The sequence below is a fragment of the Tinamus guttatus genome, unplaced genomic scaffold, assembly GCF_059628265.1.
Source record: "Tinamus guttatus ecotype Peru unplaced genomic scaffold, ASM5962826v1 Tinamus_guttatus_pri_ptg000323l, whole genome shotgun sequence".
Classification (NCBI taxonomy): domain Eukaryota; kingdom Metazoa; phylum Chordata; class Aves; order Tinamiformes; family Tinamidae; genus Tinamus; species Tinamus guttatus.
Window position 1 is genome coordinate 3,018,712 of NW_028288857.1, and position 20,172 is coordinate 3,038,883.

The following is a 20,172-nucleotide window of genomic DNA, read 5'->3' on the forward strand; positions in this document are numbered from 1 at the left end:
GCTCATTCACCAGAGCCCTTCAGATCCTCTCCTCTGACACAGACAGGTTTTCCACTACCGACAAAGCAACAGGAAGGAAAGAAAAAAGTGCCCCAAATCACCTTCAAATTCCCAGTGGTTTGAAAAACCTCTATCCAAAGAGACAGGAATTAGTCCTGTGACTGACACAACCTTCTGCTCAAAACCTCTGCTGGAGACTCAGTTCTTGCACAGCTTGAGGGAACACGCGAAAGGCAAAGATGGCAAAAACCCTCGCGAGGGTCAGAATAAAAGCTGCTCATACTCAGTGAAGACAGGCAGGGACGGGAACTTCGGAAGGCCAAGCATTCTGTGCACATCCTCATTTACTGTGGAGATCTTGCCCAAGGTGAGAGAATGTCTCAAAGGAAACCTCCCGCTCCAACCTCAGCTCAAGGACATGGGTATTCCACCAGCTCCTCTGGGCAACGATGCACCCAGGGAAAGGTTTCTGGACAAGAGGACACTTTGTCATTTCTGATACAGGCACCAAGAGCAGCCAGTCGGCAGCGGGGAAGCCACACAGGTTTTCAGGAGAGAAAAGCAAGTCTCCTAGGAGGATACAGCACAAGCTTAAAGGAGTCCTCTCCCGGAGGAAGGTCTCTTCCCATGGGAGACTGCTAATGGACAGGGCTTCCATGAGCCCAGTCCAACTTCTGATCCAATTCTGGCATTGAGTTAATTTTGTTCCGATACATCCTTTTTGCAATAAGAAAGCTCTACTTCCTCCTCTGCAGGATCCCTTCAGCCATACAAAGCTATGTTACAGACTGGATAACAAGGACTGCCAGGGAGAAACGTGAGGAGGCAGGGAGGAAAGGGCAGTCATTAATATTTTAACAGGGATGTGTACATTTGGGGTAAAAAGGCTTTAAAAAGTGCATGCTTTTATTCAGAGGTACCAAGAGCAAGGAATCCCCCATCCCATCCCTGGCTGGGGAGCGCAGTGGCCTTTGCCACCCCTAGCCCTGTCCATCCCAAATCACCCGTCAAGTTGCCAGCAATTGAATATTCTTCAGCATTTCATCAAATGCCTCCCGGGAAGGCGCTTCGGCATTCTGGAAAGACACCTTGATCCGGCTGTAGAGGCTGAAGGACTTCAGCTCCAACCAGATGAAGCCAAAACGATCGTTGTCAAAGAGGACAAAAACACCCGGTGTTCGCTCGGGGCTGGTGAAGCCGTGGCCAGCAATAAGCCCCGTCCCATAAAAACTGCAGGGAGAAAGGAAAAGCAAGAAAGATGTGAAAAGAGTCCTAACTGCCTGACATTTCATTAAAAAAATACACATATATATGATCAAGGCATCCTCAAGCATCCTGCCAGGCACTACTGAACAGCGAGTTTTACATTCAGGCAGTTCTCATGATGCAGCACTAGACACCACTGCTGCTATTCTAGGAAGAGGAACTATCTGTTTCTATGTACGTTCCCCTGGGCCTTTAGGGAACCTGCTGCTTTGGGGGGTTCTAAGAATTAGCAGCTGCACACTAAAGCGGAATTTCTCTGCAGTTTGACCTAGGAATCAAACTGAGAACAGCACGTGTCGCAAAGATTCTCTTTCTGGTTTCAAAAAGTAACTAAAATACTAGACTTTAAAAAACACCAGTCTCCGTTACCAAATTCGGCAGGTCCTAGGATAGTCTTCATTCCTCGATATGACTCCCATGGGCAGCACGAAGGGCTGGGAAGCTGGTGCCTTGTCCTGGGTCGTCCCTTCAGCTCCAACCGCAGTCTCTTCCCCCGTGGCACCTTCTCCCTGGGGCTGTGCAGCAGGGGGGGAGGCAGCTTGCTGGGATCCATCCTCTTCCTCCTGCCGTTGTTCCTCCTCCTGCTCCTCCCGGCGCACCTGCTCCCGGACCTCGAGGACGATGCGGGAGAGCTCACTAAAATCCCGCAGGTTCTCGACGTCAGGCAGCTGAAGAGGATGCGCCAGGTCGATCTCCACCGTCTGCTGCCCGGCTGGGATGTTGGGATCTCCCTAAGGACAGGGAACACCATCTACGGTTGCAGAGGAAGGGTGCTACGCAGTTCACACCTGCATCCTCCCCAAGCCTGTCATGCGACAAGGACAAGCTTTTCTAAACAGCTGCCCCCGTCCTACAATCAGTGAGTTGACAGCTAAAAACTGCCGATGTTGTTCACTGTTCCCTGAACTGCCTATGTCATGCCTGTATTCCCTGTCCTGGGAACAGAATTTTAGTCAAATGCTATAGCCAGGCTGTGCTTGCAAGGGTGAAAGATGAAGTCACAGCCATGTCCATATTGCATTAGGATTCCTCCCTGAGGAATAAACTCACTAGCCTGGCTTCAGTAAGAAAAGAAGAGTTTGGTACCTGCTCTACAGATGTGCATGGTCTTTAGAGCCCTGCTGCTTCTTGCCCCAGAAACAGCCATCAGGGAGAGAAAGGAAGGGAGAACTGGGTGGAATCATAAGAAAACTCTGCTGAGCAGGTTCTAGCTACTCTGCATGTGTTCAAGTTCACCTGATACCACCAGCCTCCATGAGAAACAGGCTTTTGAGTGGTAACAACTGACTGATAACCTCCCCAGCAGACAACTGTCTCCTACGGATCCACAGCATCACCAGGAGGAAACTTTAATTGGAGAACACACTCACGGTGATTTTAGTCCCCTTGGCTTTCTTTCCATGAAAGCTCAGCATGACAATCTCCAGCCCGTGGCTCCCATATGTTCCTTTGAAGAGACCTGGCTTTATAAGGTCGTCAGGGCTGCTAGGAGGGAGGTAGATGCGTCGATATGTCAAGCAGTTGCTATGAAAAAAGAAAAAAAAAAGGAGTTGAAAAGAGAACCCCTGCATGTGAAGAACGTGTTTACAGGCTGCTTTTCTAGGTCGCTTTGGGTCATCATTAATAGAAGGGCTGCAGCTGTGATTTCAGACCTGCCAACGAGTGCAACACATTTTGCTTCAGATCTATGCAAACACAGCCCCTCATTTCTTCCTCCCTTCACTTTTCCCTTCTACCAGTCGTGATTAGCACAGCAGGAGGTTCTGCAGCAAGGTCACAGTAAACCTCCTCCCTCACTGCGATTTCTGGAGAATCCAAAAGCAAAGCGTATTTAAACATCTGCCACAACGATGTGGCTCCTATTAGAAGTTTGGAATGACAGTTAAAAAATGACTTCTCAGGGACTGGGTAATTTCTGCCTTGTGCAATACAAAGTGTATTGCTTACTAATACGGATAATAAGCACATAGCCCCTTGGGACCACGCATATTCGCTCCATCTTCAAACTAAGCACAGCTAAATGACTCAAAACCATCTTGCTGTGCACAGAACTATTCTAAAGAATCTGGAACGTTATCATTACTGCTTTCATTACATCTTATTTCTCTACACAATTGGAAATGACTGCGCTTCACTGTATGCTTGCACAGAGCCTGTCACAGCAGAACCTGAACAAAGTCACTGTCCTTTGCTGTTCTGTTAAAACTCTTTACAAGAAAGAATTATGTTATCAGAACACACGATCCAACATGCTCTTGAAGTTGCAGCTGCCTCAATACCTAGGAAGAGCTGGTATCCTTACTCATATTGGCTGGTGTAGATGAACTTCATCAAGATGAGCTCTTGCATGTGTTCATGGAAAATGTCTTCCAGAGTCCGACCCCACTCTTCCCTCAGCCAGGTCCGGAATTCCTGCAGCACAAGGAGAGGAAACAAGGGAGAAGCTTGAATTGCTTTATTTGCAGCAATGATGGTACCCCAGTATGACTTTGTATGACAAAATACACCAGTGGAGCCACAGAGAGGTCACACGCTCTGCCAGGCTGCAGCTGGATTTGGGAACAAACCCACATTGCTACAGGGGTGACCTGGATATAAGGTGAACCAGAAATCATCACAGTAACTGCCCTACACCTGCGAGGTACCCCACAGCAAAGGTGCACTTAGCTTCAAAGAAATAGAGGGTGAAACCATCACGCCTCCTCAGAATAAAGCATAAGCATCATCTACTACTTCAAAGTGACTGACCCACTGTTTGTTTGTGTGCCCCTAAGCTGACTCCTCTGCCCTATTCTGACATGTTAAACATAAAAGGGGAAGATTTTCAAAGCACTAAAGACTCAGGAGGTTAAATCCTGCTCATTTAAACACTGACACATCTAAATCTAAAGGGTGCTTTGAAAATGTCTCCTGACATACCTCTATACCAGCTTTGACAAGTTAATACCCTAACACGAGTTAGCATGATAACAGCTTACTCTAAGATAGCAGCCTACCAAGTGATATTACAAACCTGCTTTCTTTATCTTCTAAAGCCAGATCCTCCAATTACCATAATACCACACACATTTAACGCAGTGCTTTGAAAGTATTAAAGCATTTCTCATCTGCTACAGAACCAGAAAACACTTAACTAAACCTTTCACCCAGCTGTTTCCCATTAGTAGACAGACGTTTTAAAGCTTTGGTTAGAAGTGACTGAAGTATCAGATTTGTCATGTCTAACCAGCCGGGCTCCTGGCAGCAACCATCCCTACCTGGAGCAGCTATTAGCTGAAAGCTTCTGTCTTGGCATTCAGACCTGCATCTTAAAAGCATGTAGCTTGAGTTAGGAACCTGCCTTGCTGAGATATTGCAGATATGGGATAAACAACAAAAATGCAGCTTTTGATCCACTGGTCAAACAGGCAAGCAGAGGGAAGGCCTCTGCCCCCAAGGAGGTATGTGCAGCTGGAACTAAATGTTAGGCCTGTGTGTGAAAGACTTGGTTTATGTGAAGATAATGACAGAGAGGTTGGGGTGCTGCACCGAGTACACCGCATGCTGCTGTCCTTCCATGGACACATCTGCTGCCAGGCATGAAAGGTGTCCTGCTTGGACAAGGATAATCAGGATCAAACAACTCGGTTCTCAGGGAAAATAGCACCTTGCTAGTGACATTCGCCTGGAAAAGCCTTTGGCTCAAAAGGAATGAGTGGGCATCACAGGTGCTGGCCCCCAGGTCAGACACAAGCTCTTCCCCCGTTCTGCAGCTGATCCCACACAACACAGCACCTTGGCAAACAGCAGATGAGCTTCCTCGGGATCCCAAGGGCTTATTTGTGAATGCTCCTTAAACAGCACAGCTGCAGGGGCAAGGAGATGTGCAGCTAGCCTTTGGCAAGCAGGAAGATGTTAAACCTTAAGTTTTGATTCAAAACATCAGTCAATTTTCCCCATAAAATGAGTTCCAAGTTGAAGAACTAGAGACTACCGTCTTTGGTATTCAGGTATGTTAAGTGCTACAGAAACCATCTCTCAGATCCCGACTTTAGTAAGATTTTAGACAAGACAATAATGCTGCATTTTCAGAAAGGGGACCAGCTGCTGGCCAAGCACTCTCACCTCCTGCCTTCCACCCGACATTCGATGGTGATCTGTCTGGTTGCATTTTGTGGAGAACTCGTCCTTCTTTACAATCTGCAGGTTAGGTGGAGGAAAAATTAACAGTTACAGACCTGATTGGAAATGACTAGGACAATGTAACCAAGACTGCTTAAAACAAGTGGTTAATGTACATGCTGCTGCATTTGCCACAACAGAGAAATTATCGATGATACCAAGTGCCTTGGCTGCAGGATGGAGAAATAAAGGCAGTAAAAGCAACATATTCTAATGGAGGATATGGATTTCAAACTGCTTCTCCAGTTGAGCTTCAAGGAGAAGGAAACAACCCCTCAGGAAGCTTTTCAAAGCATCCTATATGCTGAATGGATGATGCTCAGTCTCCTCAAGCTCTCACCTTGGAGTCAGATGGAAAAGAGGACAGATGTGTCTGCTTGGACACAAGCAGCAGCTGCACAAGGACATTGTATGGAACGTCTCTCCCAGCCTGGATGCATCTTGGTGCTCCCAGCCCAGCAAGAGAGTTTAATACACAGCTGTACAACTACCAGTGAAAAAATACAGAGCAGGGAACAGTCACGTATCTTGTCAGACACACCACGAGGGTAAAGCTGGCATCCACATGTACCGCAGGGTGGTGGCAGTCACATCCTACAGAAATATCTTGGAGTTTGCTGTGGAACCCCCTTCCAGAGCCAATGTACATGCACACAAATACACTGCACCCTGCACAGCTGGAGGAAAAATGTGGAAAGGGCTGGAGGAGCTCACCTGGATGTGGCCGTTGTGAGGTCCCTTATGGCCATACATACACTCAACTGTGGCACATTTCCTCTCCATGAGGTGAATCCTGAAGAGAGGTTTGAATCTCATCGGATCGTCAACATGAGGGTCGTGAGGAGGCAAGTACATCCACCCAATGATGAACAAACCATCTACCTGCACAGGGGTAAGGGAGAGCAAACGAGATCAGCCTGCAGCAAGCAGCTCCCGGACCTCGTCTGCCCCAGGGCAGGGGCTGTAAAACAGTTTGCTGCACTTCCAAATTGCTTTCCAGCATCTAAACCACACCGTGTGCACTCGCAGCACATCCTCACTGAGGAGGAACGGGTTTTTATGAGGCTTTCTGCATCGCAGGAAAACAATCCTGCCTCTATTCCTGCAAGGGACGTTGTGCTGGATGCTCGGGGCAGGCTCCGGAGGGGCAGACTGCACTGAAGCTGGTCAGGCTCTAATTGCTTTGAGAGCTCCTGCTGGCAGACACTGCAATAGAGGAGTTCTGCTCCTCGCAGTAATCTGTGCCTTCTGCACAAGGAATCGTTTTGCTCTATTACTCCCAGACAGCAAAGAAAGCAGCAATCCCCTCTGCTGAGAGGCACAAATGCCAGCCCTTTTCCTGCATTCCCAATTAAATCCTTCCTCTCAAACCTTTGAAACCTTTGTCTGTATCCCAGCATTGTGTAAACGGAGAGATCCGAGACAAAAGCAGAGCAGCACCATAGAGAAACGCTCCTCTTTGTAAGTCAACCGTATTGAGCGCGCATTGGTGCGACCAGACGTGCTCCTACACCAGTTTGTGGAACAGATTTTTGCAAAACTGGAAGGCCAGAGCTACGCTGGCCCCGGTGATTTGTTACAGTTAACCTGTCAGCTAATGAGCCGTGATGCACAGAACAAGGCTCCAGGCAAACTTCTTGCCCAGCTGTCAACAATCCAGAGGCAAGTGTTGTTCATTAGCTGCTCTCCCCAGCAGCACAGGAGCTGGCAGGCTCCGTGGGTCTTGCATTCCCATATATCACCATCTCTACAGCTGATGTGTTAGTCTTCGGGCTCTGCTGCAGAAAAGGATGCTAAACTACAGAAAAGACAGCGGTGCATGAATGCAGCGCTCTGCAAAATGCAGTTGCAGGCAAAGCTCGTGCAGTAAGTGGAGGTCTGGTTTTGCAGCTGCACTCCAAAGGGCTACAGAGGCACACAAACAAGGAAGGCCTCTCTGGAGAACGGCCGTGATGATGACAGGAACCAAAATGCAACCCCTGTGTCCCAATTACGTGCTTGAGGGTTGCCTGCTCACACTTCTTAATGCCATGCAGCAGATGGCAAGAGGGCAAACAGTTCTAGAAGGGGCATCTAAGACTCTCCTGGGCCCTCTGCAGCACAGCCCTCAGGAGCAGGTACTCACCACCACGTTCAGCAGTCCCCCATAGGGCCCAATGTCCGGCTGCCACAATCCCAGGATGTGTCGGTACCGGTGCAGCACTAGGAACAGCGAGACACCAAAGTGAGCACAGCAAGGTAGGGAATTGGGATTTTGGGAAAAGAAAGGAAGACTACAGCCAAACTGCACAACACCCACTGCGGTCTTCTACCAGGGAAGAGAAAACTGTCTACTCTCAACCACAGCAAGGCAGCTCTGAACCAAGACCTACCACAAGTTCACGGTGTTGTTCCCTGCTCCCAGCGGGAGCTGTTTTCCAGGACTTGACAAAACCAGAGAGCTCACCCGGAATTCTCGGAGAACCTTTGCAACACAGTCCTGCTGATGCAAATCACAGGATATACCAGGAGCTAATAACAAATAAAGCATCTGCCTTCTCCAGTTCAAACAAAAAAAGAAAAACAAGAGGCACTTGATATCTCAGACTGCAGAACAGCGAGGAATAGGGAAATCTGAACACTTTGAAAGAACTTCCTCTTCTTGCACAGACAAACTTGTTCCCAGTATTAAAAGCTCCACTTAAAGATCAGCCACCGAGAGAGTCCCAGTGAAACGCACGGACCATTCCAGCTCAGGAAATCTGGGTCTGTTACGAATTAGTAAAGGCCTTAAAAATTCTAAATAAGCTTCCACAGCTCCTCGCTTCCTGCAAGCTGCTTCCATATCGCAGCATATGAGGCTTCCCAGTTTCTCATCTCAGAGCTTTCAAGCCTACCAAAATTGAAGGACAAGAAGAAAAGTTTACTGCGAGCTGGAGAAAAATCCTATTACAGAAGTAGCCTAACAAGACATCTTTCTGGAGGAAAATTTATATATGCTACTTGCTTCCAAACCTAATATATGCAGCCATGATTTTTTTCCACTTAATGTTCTGATACAGGATGTTACAGAAGCAGCTTTGGAAGAGAACTAGAGGATACAAATTTTTCCATGTCCAGCACCATTTGGTGGAAAAGGGAAGTGGGAAATATGTCCTCCCTTCTCACATCTGGCAAGAAGGCACTACAGCTGCCTTAGAATGATGTCCAGGGCCGACTCCGAAGGCTGCATGAACCAATTTAAACCTACACAAGCTGCTCCAGCAGTGGTTTTTGCTTTGCATTAGTCTACAGGATGAACTGTGTTTCAGTGCAGCTGTTACAACAGCTTTGCTTCTCTCACTGCTCCAGACAGCAAGCTCTGTGTGAGTGTTTTCATCACACCAAAGCAGAAAACTTCCACGGAGGTCTAGGGCACCGGGGAGGGTTATCCAGAGCTGCTGCCAACACGCCCGGAGGAGCCTTTTTCCCTGTGCAATAAACAACACGGGATTGATGGATTGGTTCCACCCAGCGAACAGCGCGCACCATAAACAGCACCGAGGAGACCGAGCCAACCACATTCCCAGCCTTCCTGTCTCAGCACAGTAATTACATATTAATAAACGGTATGTGCATAAGCTGCTCCACCCACCACAGCCTGCTTTTCCACCCTGCCTGCACAGGGCTGATAAAAGCAATAAATAAAAGGCTGGGTTTTAGGGCAGGAACCTTGCTGCTAAGCTACCCGTGAGCGATTAATGTCTCCTCCTTCTCCTCCCTCAGCTCCGGGAGCTGCGTTGACTCTTTCCAGGCTCTCTGGCAGCAGGGAGGTGTCTGCAGAGCAAGGCAGGCATCGGGAACGAGCCGCGCGCTCCGGCCGCAGCTCCGCGCGCTCCGGCTGCATCCGCGTGCCAAGGCCAGGCTGGCTCAGCCCGCCCGTCGCCTCTGCTTCCAAGGGATGGAGGGTGCAAAAAAAACCCCTCTGGTTTTCCAGCTGCTGTGCACGGCTGGAGCTGCAAGCGCAGCCCCGCTGCAGCCTTGCCCTGCCTTGCTAGCACTTGTAGCAGGGGCACCTCCGTGGTTAAGACGTCTCTCTCCTTTGCTCGCAATCCTGGAAATTTCTCCTCCTCGTGTTCTTTCAAAAAAGGATATTAACAGGCAAAGTGCCAGGATTTGGCTATTTTGTCCATTTGGCTGGGACAATTCTCCAAGCAGAAGCTTAGCTTCGTTTTTCAGGCCCGATGGCTCTTGGTTTCCCTGCTGCAGTGTCCCTGGCCTCCAGCAAGCCAGCAGGTGGGTGTTTCGCAGGGAAAACCGGCCGAATCCCAGCTCTGGGATTCCCACTGGGAGACAGGATGGCAGCTGCTTCCCTACTCCTCCAAAGGAAACAGCACTTGGGTCTTTCTCCAAGGCTCTCCTGCACTACGCACGCGTCCGACTTCTCAGGTCTGAAGAAGGTCTTTGCCCATCAGAATTTCCGAGCCCAGGTCCTTGCAAACGGCAACAGAAAAACATCTGCAGGAAACTTGAGCACATCCCTCCCCAGCTGGCACGGCCACATGCAGCCCCGCGCGCTCGCGGAGGGAAGGGCAGCGCGGGACGCGCTCCAATCCGGCTGGGAAGAAAGCAGCGAGTGCCCGAGCTCCCGTGGGAAGGGGGCAGCTTGGGCAGCTCCAATGCCCCGGTGCCCATGGCAGGGAAGCGACGCGGAGCAAACGCAGGGACAAGCAACCCCACGGCGGGTCTTTAAAGGAGGAGGCTCTCGGATGCCATCATTTTAACTAAATCTTCTTGCATCCTCCACTTCTAGCTTTGAGGGCACAGAGATTAATGCAAACATCCAATCTGGAAGTGGGCACTGAAATCCGTAGCGTTTAAAGCAGCCGATGTCAACGGGAAAGGAGCTGAATCCACTGCAGTTCTCTAGGACTCTCGGGATGCGGCAATATCTACAAGCAAGTCGAGCTGCAGCACATTTAGCAGTTGCTGCCCCCCAGCTGGTGACAACAGGCTTGCTAGGAGAGCTGTCTGCTCCCATGATGTGACAGCCAGGCCAGTTGAAAGCTCCAAGGAAAAGGATCTGGCCAACCTGGCTCCCACGGCATGAATATGAATTAGGGAGCGCACACGTAAGATATGAGACAGCTCAGCCTTTACACACAGGACAGAAGGAGGGGAGAAGGGGCAGCCACACTGCCTGTGCCGTAATGCAGCGGGCCTTTGAAGAAAAAGGGTGTTAGATATCAAAAGTTAGGGGCTGCAGCAAAAAGATTAACAAGGGAGGACACAGCACGAAATGGCACTTCAGAGCCACCACAAACGGCATGCTTGGAGCAAATAATTGCTAGTATCCTGCAAAGGAAGGCCCCATCCTGGAGGGCAGCTCTCCTCGCCATCCAGCTCGGGAACAGGCAGGACTGCTAAAACTGAAACTCCTATTGCTCCCTGCTGCAGCACCGCTGCTTTCTGTGCTCACCTTGAAGACACGACGGGGCGGTCTGCTCTAAACCCTCCAAACGGCCCATGTTCCAGCGCTGTCTAAAGGGCAGGGGAGTCTGCGGCGCCCGTGCCACTCATTAGCACGTGGCGAAAACTGCATTCCGGGGAATCAGTAACCTGAGTTTGCAGCATTTCTCTGCAGTGACCTTATTGCACGTCCCCAAAGAGGCATTAGGGCCAGCTTACCCCTCTCCGAATGCCAAGCAGTACTGATTTCCTTTATTGATTTAGTGTAATTGCTGTTCCTCCAGTTCCTGCAGAACAGTGAGCTTTAGACCCCAGCATTTTGCTGTTCTATAAAACAGCATCAGAAGGGGAAGAGCAGTTTACTCAGAGGAGCTTCTTGACTGAGCAAGGCGAATCACTCTGAAAGGCCACCCCCTGGCTCTCAGGAAACGCTCTGCTAGAGCAAAGTGTGCCAGGCAGAAGGATTCACTGTCCAGGGAGGGAATTAGCATGGGAACCCTCTGACTTTTTCACTGAGGAGGGCTGAAGATCCAAATGCAGCTCGTTGGATCAAGGCAAGTTTTTCTGAAAGCCCAGAGCTCATTTAGACTCACTGTGGGGAGCCCTCACCAGGGTATCTGGTACGTCTTTCTAAGGGACCAAACCACAAAGAGCACAGCGAACGCTCACCCATAGCAAACTGCCTTCAGAGACCCTTCTTTTGGGGCTTGGTCAGGACAAGTTTCTAGCTCAAGGTACTTCAAAGGACGATCAACACTTTTCACCTCTGTCCTACTCATCCTGCCACTTACAGGCTCAGAACAAGCCCCTGATGAGCAACAGGCAAGGACTGCGTAGCCAACAGCCCTGGTGCTTCCCGAGATCCCCCCGAAATACTTTGCTTAAAGCAACGTCACACTCCATGCAGCGCCTTGTGTGTGCTTAGTGCAGGGAAGCATCAACCAGCAGCGGGTACGTACGGCAGGTGTAAACATCTCTGTACTCCATGTGCTCGTAGTCGGGAAGGATTTTCATAAAACGCCCCGACTTCACTCGTGGGTTTATACCTGAACAGACACAGCAGGTTAAGTACCAGAGAACTCCACGCCACCGTAACCAGCACGTAACTGTAAGAGGAATCTGGACCAGCTACGTGGCGATGTCCAACTCCCCTGGGCTTCACTGTTGTGGTGCACGGACTCGTTGCCATCAGTTCTGGCCTCAGACATATCCCCCTAACAGGATACTGACCTTGGCATATATGGCCATGGGCAATATGTACCTATGAATTCATTCAATGAATTCAAGGGTAATCAGGGTCTCTCTCAAACTCTGCAGTGTCACGGCAATGGGCTCCATCATCTCACTAAGGCCATTTAGCCAAATAACTAAATGGAGAGTAGCCCAGGCCCTGGACTAGTTACCATCTCTAACACTTGGGCTCAAAGTTCCCAATTTCCCACACTGTTTCTTAGAGAAGCACTTTCAGCAGACAAGAAAGGGCATATGCGTCCTGCTGCTAGACTCAAATGAACTCTGCAGCAATTAGAGAGGACATGGGGACAATAGAGAATATGGGGACACACTACTAGGAAACGGTGCCAAAAACACCAAGTGTTGGCAAACAGGGCAAACTTGAATCACAGCAGGAGAAATAAAGTGGTGCATCCCTGAAAGCCAGAAAAAGCTGCGTTCTGACTCCAGAGTAAGTGTGCTAGTTAAGACTGCTTAAGAGAGAAGGGCACAGCTCCTATTGGAAACAAAACAAAGTTCATTGCAGAGGTGCGTTTCACATGTCAAGTGCAACTCTTTGACAAGGGATGTTGTGAATAAAGACATACACTTGGGTGCAAGGGATGACTGGACAAATACTTGCAAGACAGATCTGGCAAGGGTTACCAAATAGAAAAAAAAAAGGCATTAGACTCTGGAAATCCCCCAAGCTGAAAATAGTCAGAAGCTGGGAGAGTATTTAAGAAAGTATCATATATGCTTGCCCTCTTCTCACTCTTCACTGGGCAACTGCTTAGAGCCACTGCAGGCAGATTCTGTGCAAGACCCAGACCTTTGCTCTGAGCCCATATATATATATATATATGTATATATATAAACTTGTGTATAAAATTCACTAAACATCACTGTAATAGATCTGAGCTATGAAACTGTTGCAGTGGAAAGGGAATACAGGCCATGAAGAGCTGTCTTGCCATGCAAGAACAGCGATGCAGAATTGAGGTTGCTTTAAGTGGCAGTCACCACAGCAGCTATCGCAGTGGCTCCCTGTGATCCCAGGCTGAAGGGCAGGTGAAGGGAGGCCTCGGTGCTGAGCAGGCTTCCCTGGAGACATCCGACGGCCGGCTGAGCTTCCCACCTAATCCCTGCTCCTCTCTAGGCAACCCATGCAGCCCCATTCCCAATGCACAGGCACTACACGAGGTCACTGTGTGACAAGGCAATTTGCCTGTGGACGCTCAGCAGGTCTATTAAAGACAGGGTTGAAAGGTAGAAATTCCTCCTCGCAGCCTGCAGATCAAAGTTTTCGATCATCGCTGCTTCAAGGCCAGTGCAGAAACTCCCTGGGGCCAGGCCAGGCTTTCTGAGCTCAATTTTTGACTAGGAAGGGCAAGATTTGGTGACAAGGGAGCCAGCCTCACTCAGACCACGGGGAGATGCAGGCCTCTATTCAGCCCTTACCCTGCCTTGCTTTTTCCCTCTGATGTTTCCCCACACTGCAAAACAGAGTATATGCATCTACCTTGCAACAAACACGCTGGATCTAAGAATTTCCCAGAACATACTGACCCCTCAGCCCACCACCTCGCTCGCCTCCTCCAGGAGCAGTCCAAAGGAATGCTCATCCCTTTTCCTACACCTTCCCAATGTCCACATATTTCATTAACTGAGTGCAAAGGGAAAAGGCATGGCTACATTAGGGTGTGGGAAGCCTCAGCCTTTGACAAATAGCAATTAATTCCCTGGCAAGATCTTTAAAAGATAAAACAAACAGGAAAGGAAAAAAACACTCCAACAGACTTGTCATTATAAACTTAAATCTACTGTTTTTTTTTTTTTTTCCCCCAACCAGCAAACAAGTCAGGGACAGAGACATCCCAGATCTTGGAATCTGTTTTGTGATAAAGTCTCAAACATTTCAACTTCAAAGATAAAATTCCTGTCATTAGAAAGACGGCCTGAACAACTTCTGCTGTCAAAGTTTAATAATATCCAGCATGTACACGCTTCAAAATTGGTACTAAACAAAGACACGCAGATCGACGCCAGCTTTAACACTTACGTTTGGCATAAACATCTCGACAGGACACTCCCGTGATCTCCAGTTTCCGCAGGTTTTCACAGACACCATATTCTGCAACGACACAGACAACAACATCAATCGACTCCGACTCAAACGTGTCTGCTACCCAGATCTTGATACCTGCAGTTTGAACAGAAAAAGAGCTCTTATTACATGCTTGCAAATTGGCACGTTCATCTGAGAATCTTATGGCTGTCCTGAGTGAAAGGAGAAAACTAGGTGTAATTTCACTGCACTCTGGGACCTGGGAGTCCAACACATTTTGTAAGTGATGCCTGCAATGAACACACAGGCGCAGTTACGCTGTAGGTGCCTACAGCTAGACTGAGAAGGGTATGAAGTGTGGGGGACGTACTCATTCCAAGGGGGATAGCCTGTCTGTTTAGATCAAATCATTACTGCAAATAGTAATTAATTACTCCCACTGAGGTATCCAGCCGGGAAAAGCACATATTAGGATCCTAAAAAAAATAAAAAATAAAATAAAGTCACAGCCTTTAAAGAGACTGAATCGGAGACATAAAACAGGCATCAGCATGTACAAATATGGTCACACTTGAGAGTGTATCTGATTGAGATGGCTCTGTTCCACACTCAAATGCCTTTGATTGCTCGCTGAACACCCTGCAAACAAACCAACGCGAGCTTCCTAAAAGCAGCTTTGAAGCAGAAAATGAGATAACTCATCTCAGTTTCACGCAGTCAGCGCTGAGCTTCTAAAAAACTCTACCAAACAAAAGCGAGTACAAACATCTCAATGCTAGAAATCCATGGAAGACAGGAGGAAGGAGAGGGAGATCCCAAGAAGCAGCAAAAAAACTGCTGCAGAGTCCCCATCAGAGAGCAGTCAGGAAAATCGGATGCTCCTTGATGCTCCTGTTCTCCTTGATGTAAAATACAGCTATATGACAGATCAAACACCGGTTCCTAGCACCTGCCACATACCAAAGTATGTGTGAAGCCCCAAAACCAACCTCGGATTCGCTTCTTCAAATAAACCATCTGCCGTAGCTGCCAAACGCCGCTGTCTAATGCCTGGTAACCTGCTCCAAATTGAGAACTCATTTTCCATCCAGGAGAAGCAGCAGAAGTTTCCCTGAATGAATCTAACCTCATTCTGTCTGTAAATACACTAGTGCACATATCCGAGGATAAAGCACACATAAAGCTCACCGTGTGCCTGCCTCTGGGAATGCACGCTGTGTGTGACACTGCTTTGAGTCACTTTAACATCAGAACTGGCTTCCAAGAGAAGCAGCAAGTTCAGCGAAGGGAAGAGTGGAGAGAAGGGGCAACGCGCGATGAGATGCACAAGTCGGCAGCAAAGTCCCTGTAACTCTGGTAGGAAAAGTCAGAGGAAGCTCCAAGTGCAGCAAATGCAAAACAGAATAAGGAAGCACAACCAGCCAGAGGGCAGAGGGGCAAATCTGCAGGAAAGCCCGTTTGGACCAGCAAAAAGAAAGCTGTTTAGTACTCGACTAGGGAGGGTTGCCCCTATAGAGCAGCTTGGCAGGTCTGTGAAACCAGAGCTCTGCGTGAGGCTGGAAATTGAGAGCCAGTCTGCAAGTCATCCCAGCTCCGCTCCTGCTGCCAGGAGCAACGTTGCAGCCTGCACACGTCCACGGGAATGTGCTTGGGAATCGCATCAAACGGATGGCAAGAACAGCCTGTTTTCTCAGCTGATGGGAGAGTTAGAGATCTTTGCAAGGAGACAGAACCAGGGTGGGTATAGCCTGCTGCTTGGGAAGCGATGGCTCTTTCCATGTAAACAAATATTCACCCGACTGCAGAAGGAGTCGGATGCACTTTGTGCAGCAGACACTGCAGCGAGATTAAATTCGACGGTGTCATCTGGAGATACTTAGACTGCATCGAAAAGGGAGGAGACAGGCGGAGGAACCTGCCCAAATGGCACCGCTCCACGCTGCTCTTTAAGAGCAAGACGAGCACAGTGACATTCTTGTTTCCTCCCCATTTCTGTGGGGCACAGCCTGTTCCTGCACCTGAAAAGCACAGGAGCAGCCTCAGGTCAGTGCTACAGCAGAACTGCTATCAGCACATGCTGGGAATGACCGGGCAGGGGGGCAAGCGATTTGATGCCAAAGCTTTATCCCAGCTCCATGAAAGTGACCTTGTAACCAAGAGGGAAATTGTAAGAAAACCAAAACCACCACTAATGCACTGAGGATGCATTTCTTAAGTTTTATAGTTCATATCTACCCCGAAAAGACCTAAAGTTCTATCCTGCTCAAATAAATAGGAACAGAAACACTGCATTTTCATATTGCCACACACTATCTGACATTAGGACATCCAAAGCTTATAAGAAAGTGTTAATCAGAAAAAAAAAAATGTCACTTTTAAATTGTCCTTAAAACTCCTGTCCTTTAGTGACAGCTAATGCTCACCATGCTTCATTCTGCAAAACAACAACCGTTCAAGAAGCCCAGACCAAGTGCTCGGCTCTGGGTCAGCGCATCCTTCGCCGCTCCGACTCACGAGCCCGTAGCACCAGGAGAGCCACAAAAATTCCAGAAATCCCAACCAAGAAAGCTGGCCATAGCTTGATGACCCAGAAGACAAGAGGGGCATGAAATTGACAATAAGCAAAGCGTCAACACAGCTACAGAAAATTAAACCTGATAAGAAGGGAGAGCTTCTTCCCAGAAAAAGGTTTGAGAGACCCGAGCTTTCCGGGAAATTCTACTAGAGTGCAATTATACCCATTTTAAGGAAACATATCTCAGTGCTGTGGCTTGCTGAGAAAGTATTTCTGAGTTAAGAGACACAGCGACTCACATGCTAAATCAATGCAGTTAGGAACCGGCTGCTTAAAATCCTACTTTGAAAACAAGTTGTTTAAGTTCTCATTTGACCTGCTGGAAAGTGTGTTGCATTAGGTTTATAAGGAGGGCTTGAAAGATAATCCAAACGCACGGACACAGGGCTGCTTCCATGGTCACGTGCATGGGAATTTACAGGACTTGGAAACAGGAAACATTCTTATTATCTTTCAAACTTCAGTGTTTTGAGACCAGCTTTCAGGTACGTTGTTTTCCTCTTCCTGGCTGCCAAAACCAATGCAATGAAAAGGTGGCTCCATCAGTCAAGGTATGAAACAGCCCTTACATCAAAGGCCAGATCGCTGCTTTTTCCTGCCTCCTTCCTGGCATTGCAAGGCCAGTCAGCAGCTGCAGGGATACGGACATCAATAATACGGAGAAAATTAGGCTGTGTGGTCGACCTTGACACTCTTAGCGCTGCTGAATTTCGGCTGTGCCCTAATGAACCAAGCCCTCTCATTAAGCCAGGGAAGCAGCGTGTTTACAAGGCTGTGCGCGGGCAGAGGGGACTTGCTGGATGCTTTAGAGACACAAAAACGGCAGATTTTCCAGCTTTCATCTCTGCATCACCGGTGGACAGACTTGGAACCAGCTTCTTGTTTCCAAAACCCGACCTGTCAGGATTAAAATACACCAAATACCTTCCCGAACACTTCTCCCGGGGGAAGGCTTGCAGCTAGCGCTGACATATTCTGCAGCTGCAAACGAGGAGCTGAGCAAAAGGAGACGTGATCTGCAGCAAATGAAAGCGTTTGGGGAAACCCTGAAGCAAGAGATCATTAGTTTCAGATCTGCAACTTAAACAGAGCGATACCCCTTGCAGGAAGCCCACAGCTAGTGAGCACCGGCAGCAAGAACCCACTGGTTTTTATGCAGCCATCCTCAGCAAAGGACATGGCCAGAGACGAAGAAAAGCCCACCAGGATTCACCAAAGCAACACACTACACACAGCCCTAACCTCGGCGATGGGAGATGAAAGCCTTGTCACTTATTAAAGCCACCTTTGCATTTAATAGAGCGCAGCACTACAAAAAGCACATCCCTGTTGTGGGAGCAGCTGCACATGGGGCTCCCGCACGGGCTCTCCAGTGTCTTGTAAAGAGCTGAACCTCACAGCAAGGTCCCTACAGGTATTAATCGAGGTAACTTGGGCTATGAAGCGGGAGCAAACCACGCTTTGGTTCTGCGCCGCTGCAGCAATCAGCAACCTCCTATTTATAGCATAACAAGAGAGTAAGTGCAACCCTGCTCCTGCCAGGGAAGCAATTCGGAGACACTGTTTACCCCAAACAGTTGCAATGATGAAAGGACAACGCTGCAAACAGTCCTCCTGCCTGCGCCACGCTCTGGTTGCTGCCGTCGCTCGCCCAGGTCGGGATCAGGAGCCGAAGCTGCTCCTTCACTTTCAGGGGGACAAACCCCCCGGACGCTCGCGCTGCATCTCGTTAGCACTGTGCATTCGTGGGGACACTCATACTTAGGCATGTGCAACTGAAAGTGCCCTGTGCCAAAGTTTACCAGTTACTTCCCCAAAGAGCACTGCAGCATAATCAGTAGGCTTCAGAGTGAACAAGCCATCAGCACAAGAAGGGCTATGGCTAGGAGATGCACACATGCTTTTGGCTCCATTTCTATGAAAAATCAACCTATCGAAATAACAAATACTGGTCAAGCTCAGCAACCCATTCATGAAACAGAGGACTCTGCTTATGTCAGACAAAAGAGGCCAAAGAATGCACGCTATTTTATTAGCCTTTCTCCCCCCAAAAACAACGCTAAGTTACTGGGACAATGGGATCGTGTCACGCTGGGCTAAGGGACAAGGGCTCCGTGGTGACACTTCCCGGGTACAGCCTTTGTAGTCCCAAGGGTTTCAGATGGGGCTCAAAAGGCACGAATTCATTCCCGCAAGGCTCCATGTGCCACTGTCTCGTCCCCAAACCCTTCATCCTCATGCCCTGGCTGGTGTTCAGGCCGGAAAAAGAACAACGGATAAAGGCGGCTCCACGAGAGGGCAGGGACACGCGATGGAGCATGGTGAGACAGGATCGGAGTGGGAGAGCCGCTGCACCAGCCGCCAGGACAGGGAGCCGCGAGACAGGAGGTGGAGGATGAGGAGCGAAGAGACTCTTTGCAGGCAATGCAGGGCCAAGGTCCTCCCCAAAATGCCCCCGGCCTTTGCATTAAACGCAATGCAAATGTAAATGTAAATGCAAAATGTGGGGCTGCCACCCTCTCCTACTGGGCTTTCCTGCAGGAGAGGCATCACCCGCCAGGGCCGCCCCCCTTCCAGCTGCCACCCTGGGACCCCCCTCACTCGACCCCCTTTGCAGGAGCCACTCGCGCTTCATCCCTTTTCCATCCGGCACCAGCCCCTGGGATGCAGGAGCTGCCCTCCTGCCCAGCCAGGGACCGCAGGAAAGCCCTGCCCGCATCCCGCGTGTCCCCCCGCATCCTCGGGGCCACCGCAGCCCTTCTCCTCCCCGCAGGGCACCAGCCGTCCCCAACCTGCCCCCCGGCCGCGCTCCCTGCACCCTCCCGAGGGGCCTTCGCCTTCCCGCAGCCCTCACGGCTCTCCAAGCCGCCCGTGGCCGCGCATCCCCATCGCCTCCCCGCGCCGCAACCGCCGGTCCCTCCGCACGGCGCAGCCCGCGTCCCCCTCGGCGGGCCCGGGCGGTACCTTCGCGGCAGCGCCGGCGCCAGATGGTGTCGGTGCGGAGGATGCGGCGGAAGGCGCTGCACACCCGCGCCAGGCTCGGCAGGTCGGTGCCGGGCAGCGAGCCGAAGATCTGCACGAGCAGCTCGGGCGGCAGCTCCAGCAGCGACAGCGGCGCCCGCCCCGCCGCCGCCGCCACCGGAGGGGCCTCGACGGGCCGCGCCGCCGCGGGCCGCCCGCCCTGCAGGTGCACCTCGTCCGCCCGCCCCGCGCTGCCGCCGCCGCTGTCACCGTCGCCGCCGGCCGCCGCCTCCTCGGGGTCGGTGTCGGTGTCGGGCTCGCTGTCGCCGCCGCCCCCGCGCCGGCCCTCGCGGGCCGCCCCGCGCCGGCGGCAGCCGCGCGCCGGCCCCACGCCGCAGAGCCGCGCACACACCGCCATGGCGGCCGCTGTGCGCCGCGCGCGCGGGGCGGGCCGGGACGCGGCGGCGGCGGCGGCACCGCCCCTTCCGCGCCGCCGCCAACG

General features: G+C 50.3%; 1 protein-coding gene across 4 annotated transcripts; it reads right to left on the reverse strand.

Moving 5' to 3' along the window:
* Nucleotides 1-745: 745 nt before the first annotated feature.
* Nucleotides 746-20,088, reverse strand: FBXO31 (F-box protein 31). 4 transcript variants are annotated; one of them, XM_088529091.1, is made up of 10 exons: nucleotides 19,674-20,088; nucleotides 14,129-14,200; nucleotides 11,814-11,900; nucleotides 7,553-7,629; nucleotides 6,142-6,309; nucleotides 5,371-5,445; nucleotides 3,569-3,678; nucleotides 2,637-2,790; nucleotides 1,636-1,997; nucleotides 746-1,230 (listed from the first exon to the last, which is right to left on the reverse strand). In XM_088529091.1, the coding sequence occupies exons 1-10, from the start codon at nucleotides 20,086-20,088 to the stop codon at nucleotides 1,008-1,010; spliced, it is 1,743 nt and encodes a 580-aa protein (XP_088385217.1). In that variant the 3' UTR covers nucleotides 746-1,007. The 4 variants fall into 4 exon arrangements, with proteins under 4 accessions (XP_088385217.1, XP_088385219.1, XP_088385218.1 ...); XM_088529093.1 differs by lacking the exon at nucleotides 11,814-11,900 and having other exon boundaries at nucleotides 6,142-6,305; nucleotides 7,549-7,629; nucleotides 19,674-19,840; XM_088529092.1 differs by lacking the exon at nucleotides 19,674-20,088 and having other exon boundaries at nucleotides 6,142-6,305; nucleotides 7,549-7,629; nucleotides 14,129-14,171.
* Between the last annotated feature and the right edge of the window lie 84 nt (nucleotides 20,089-20,172).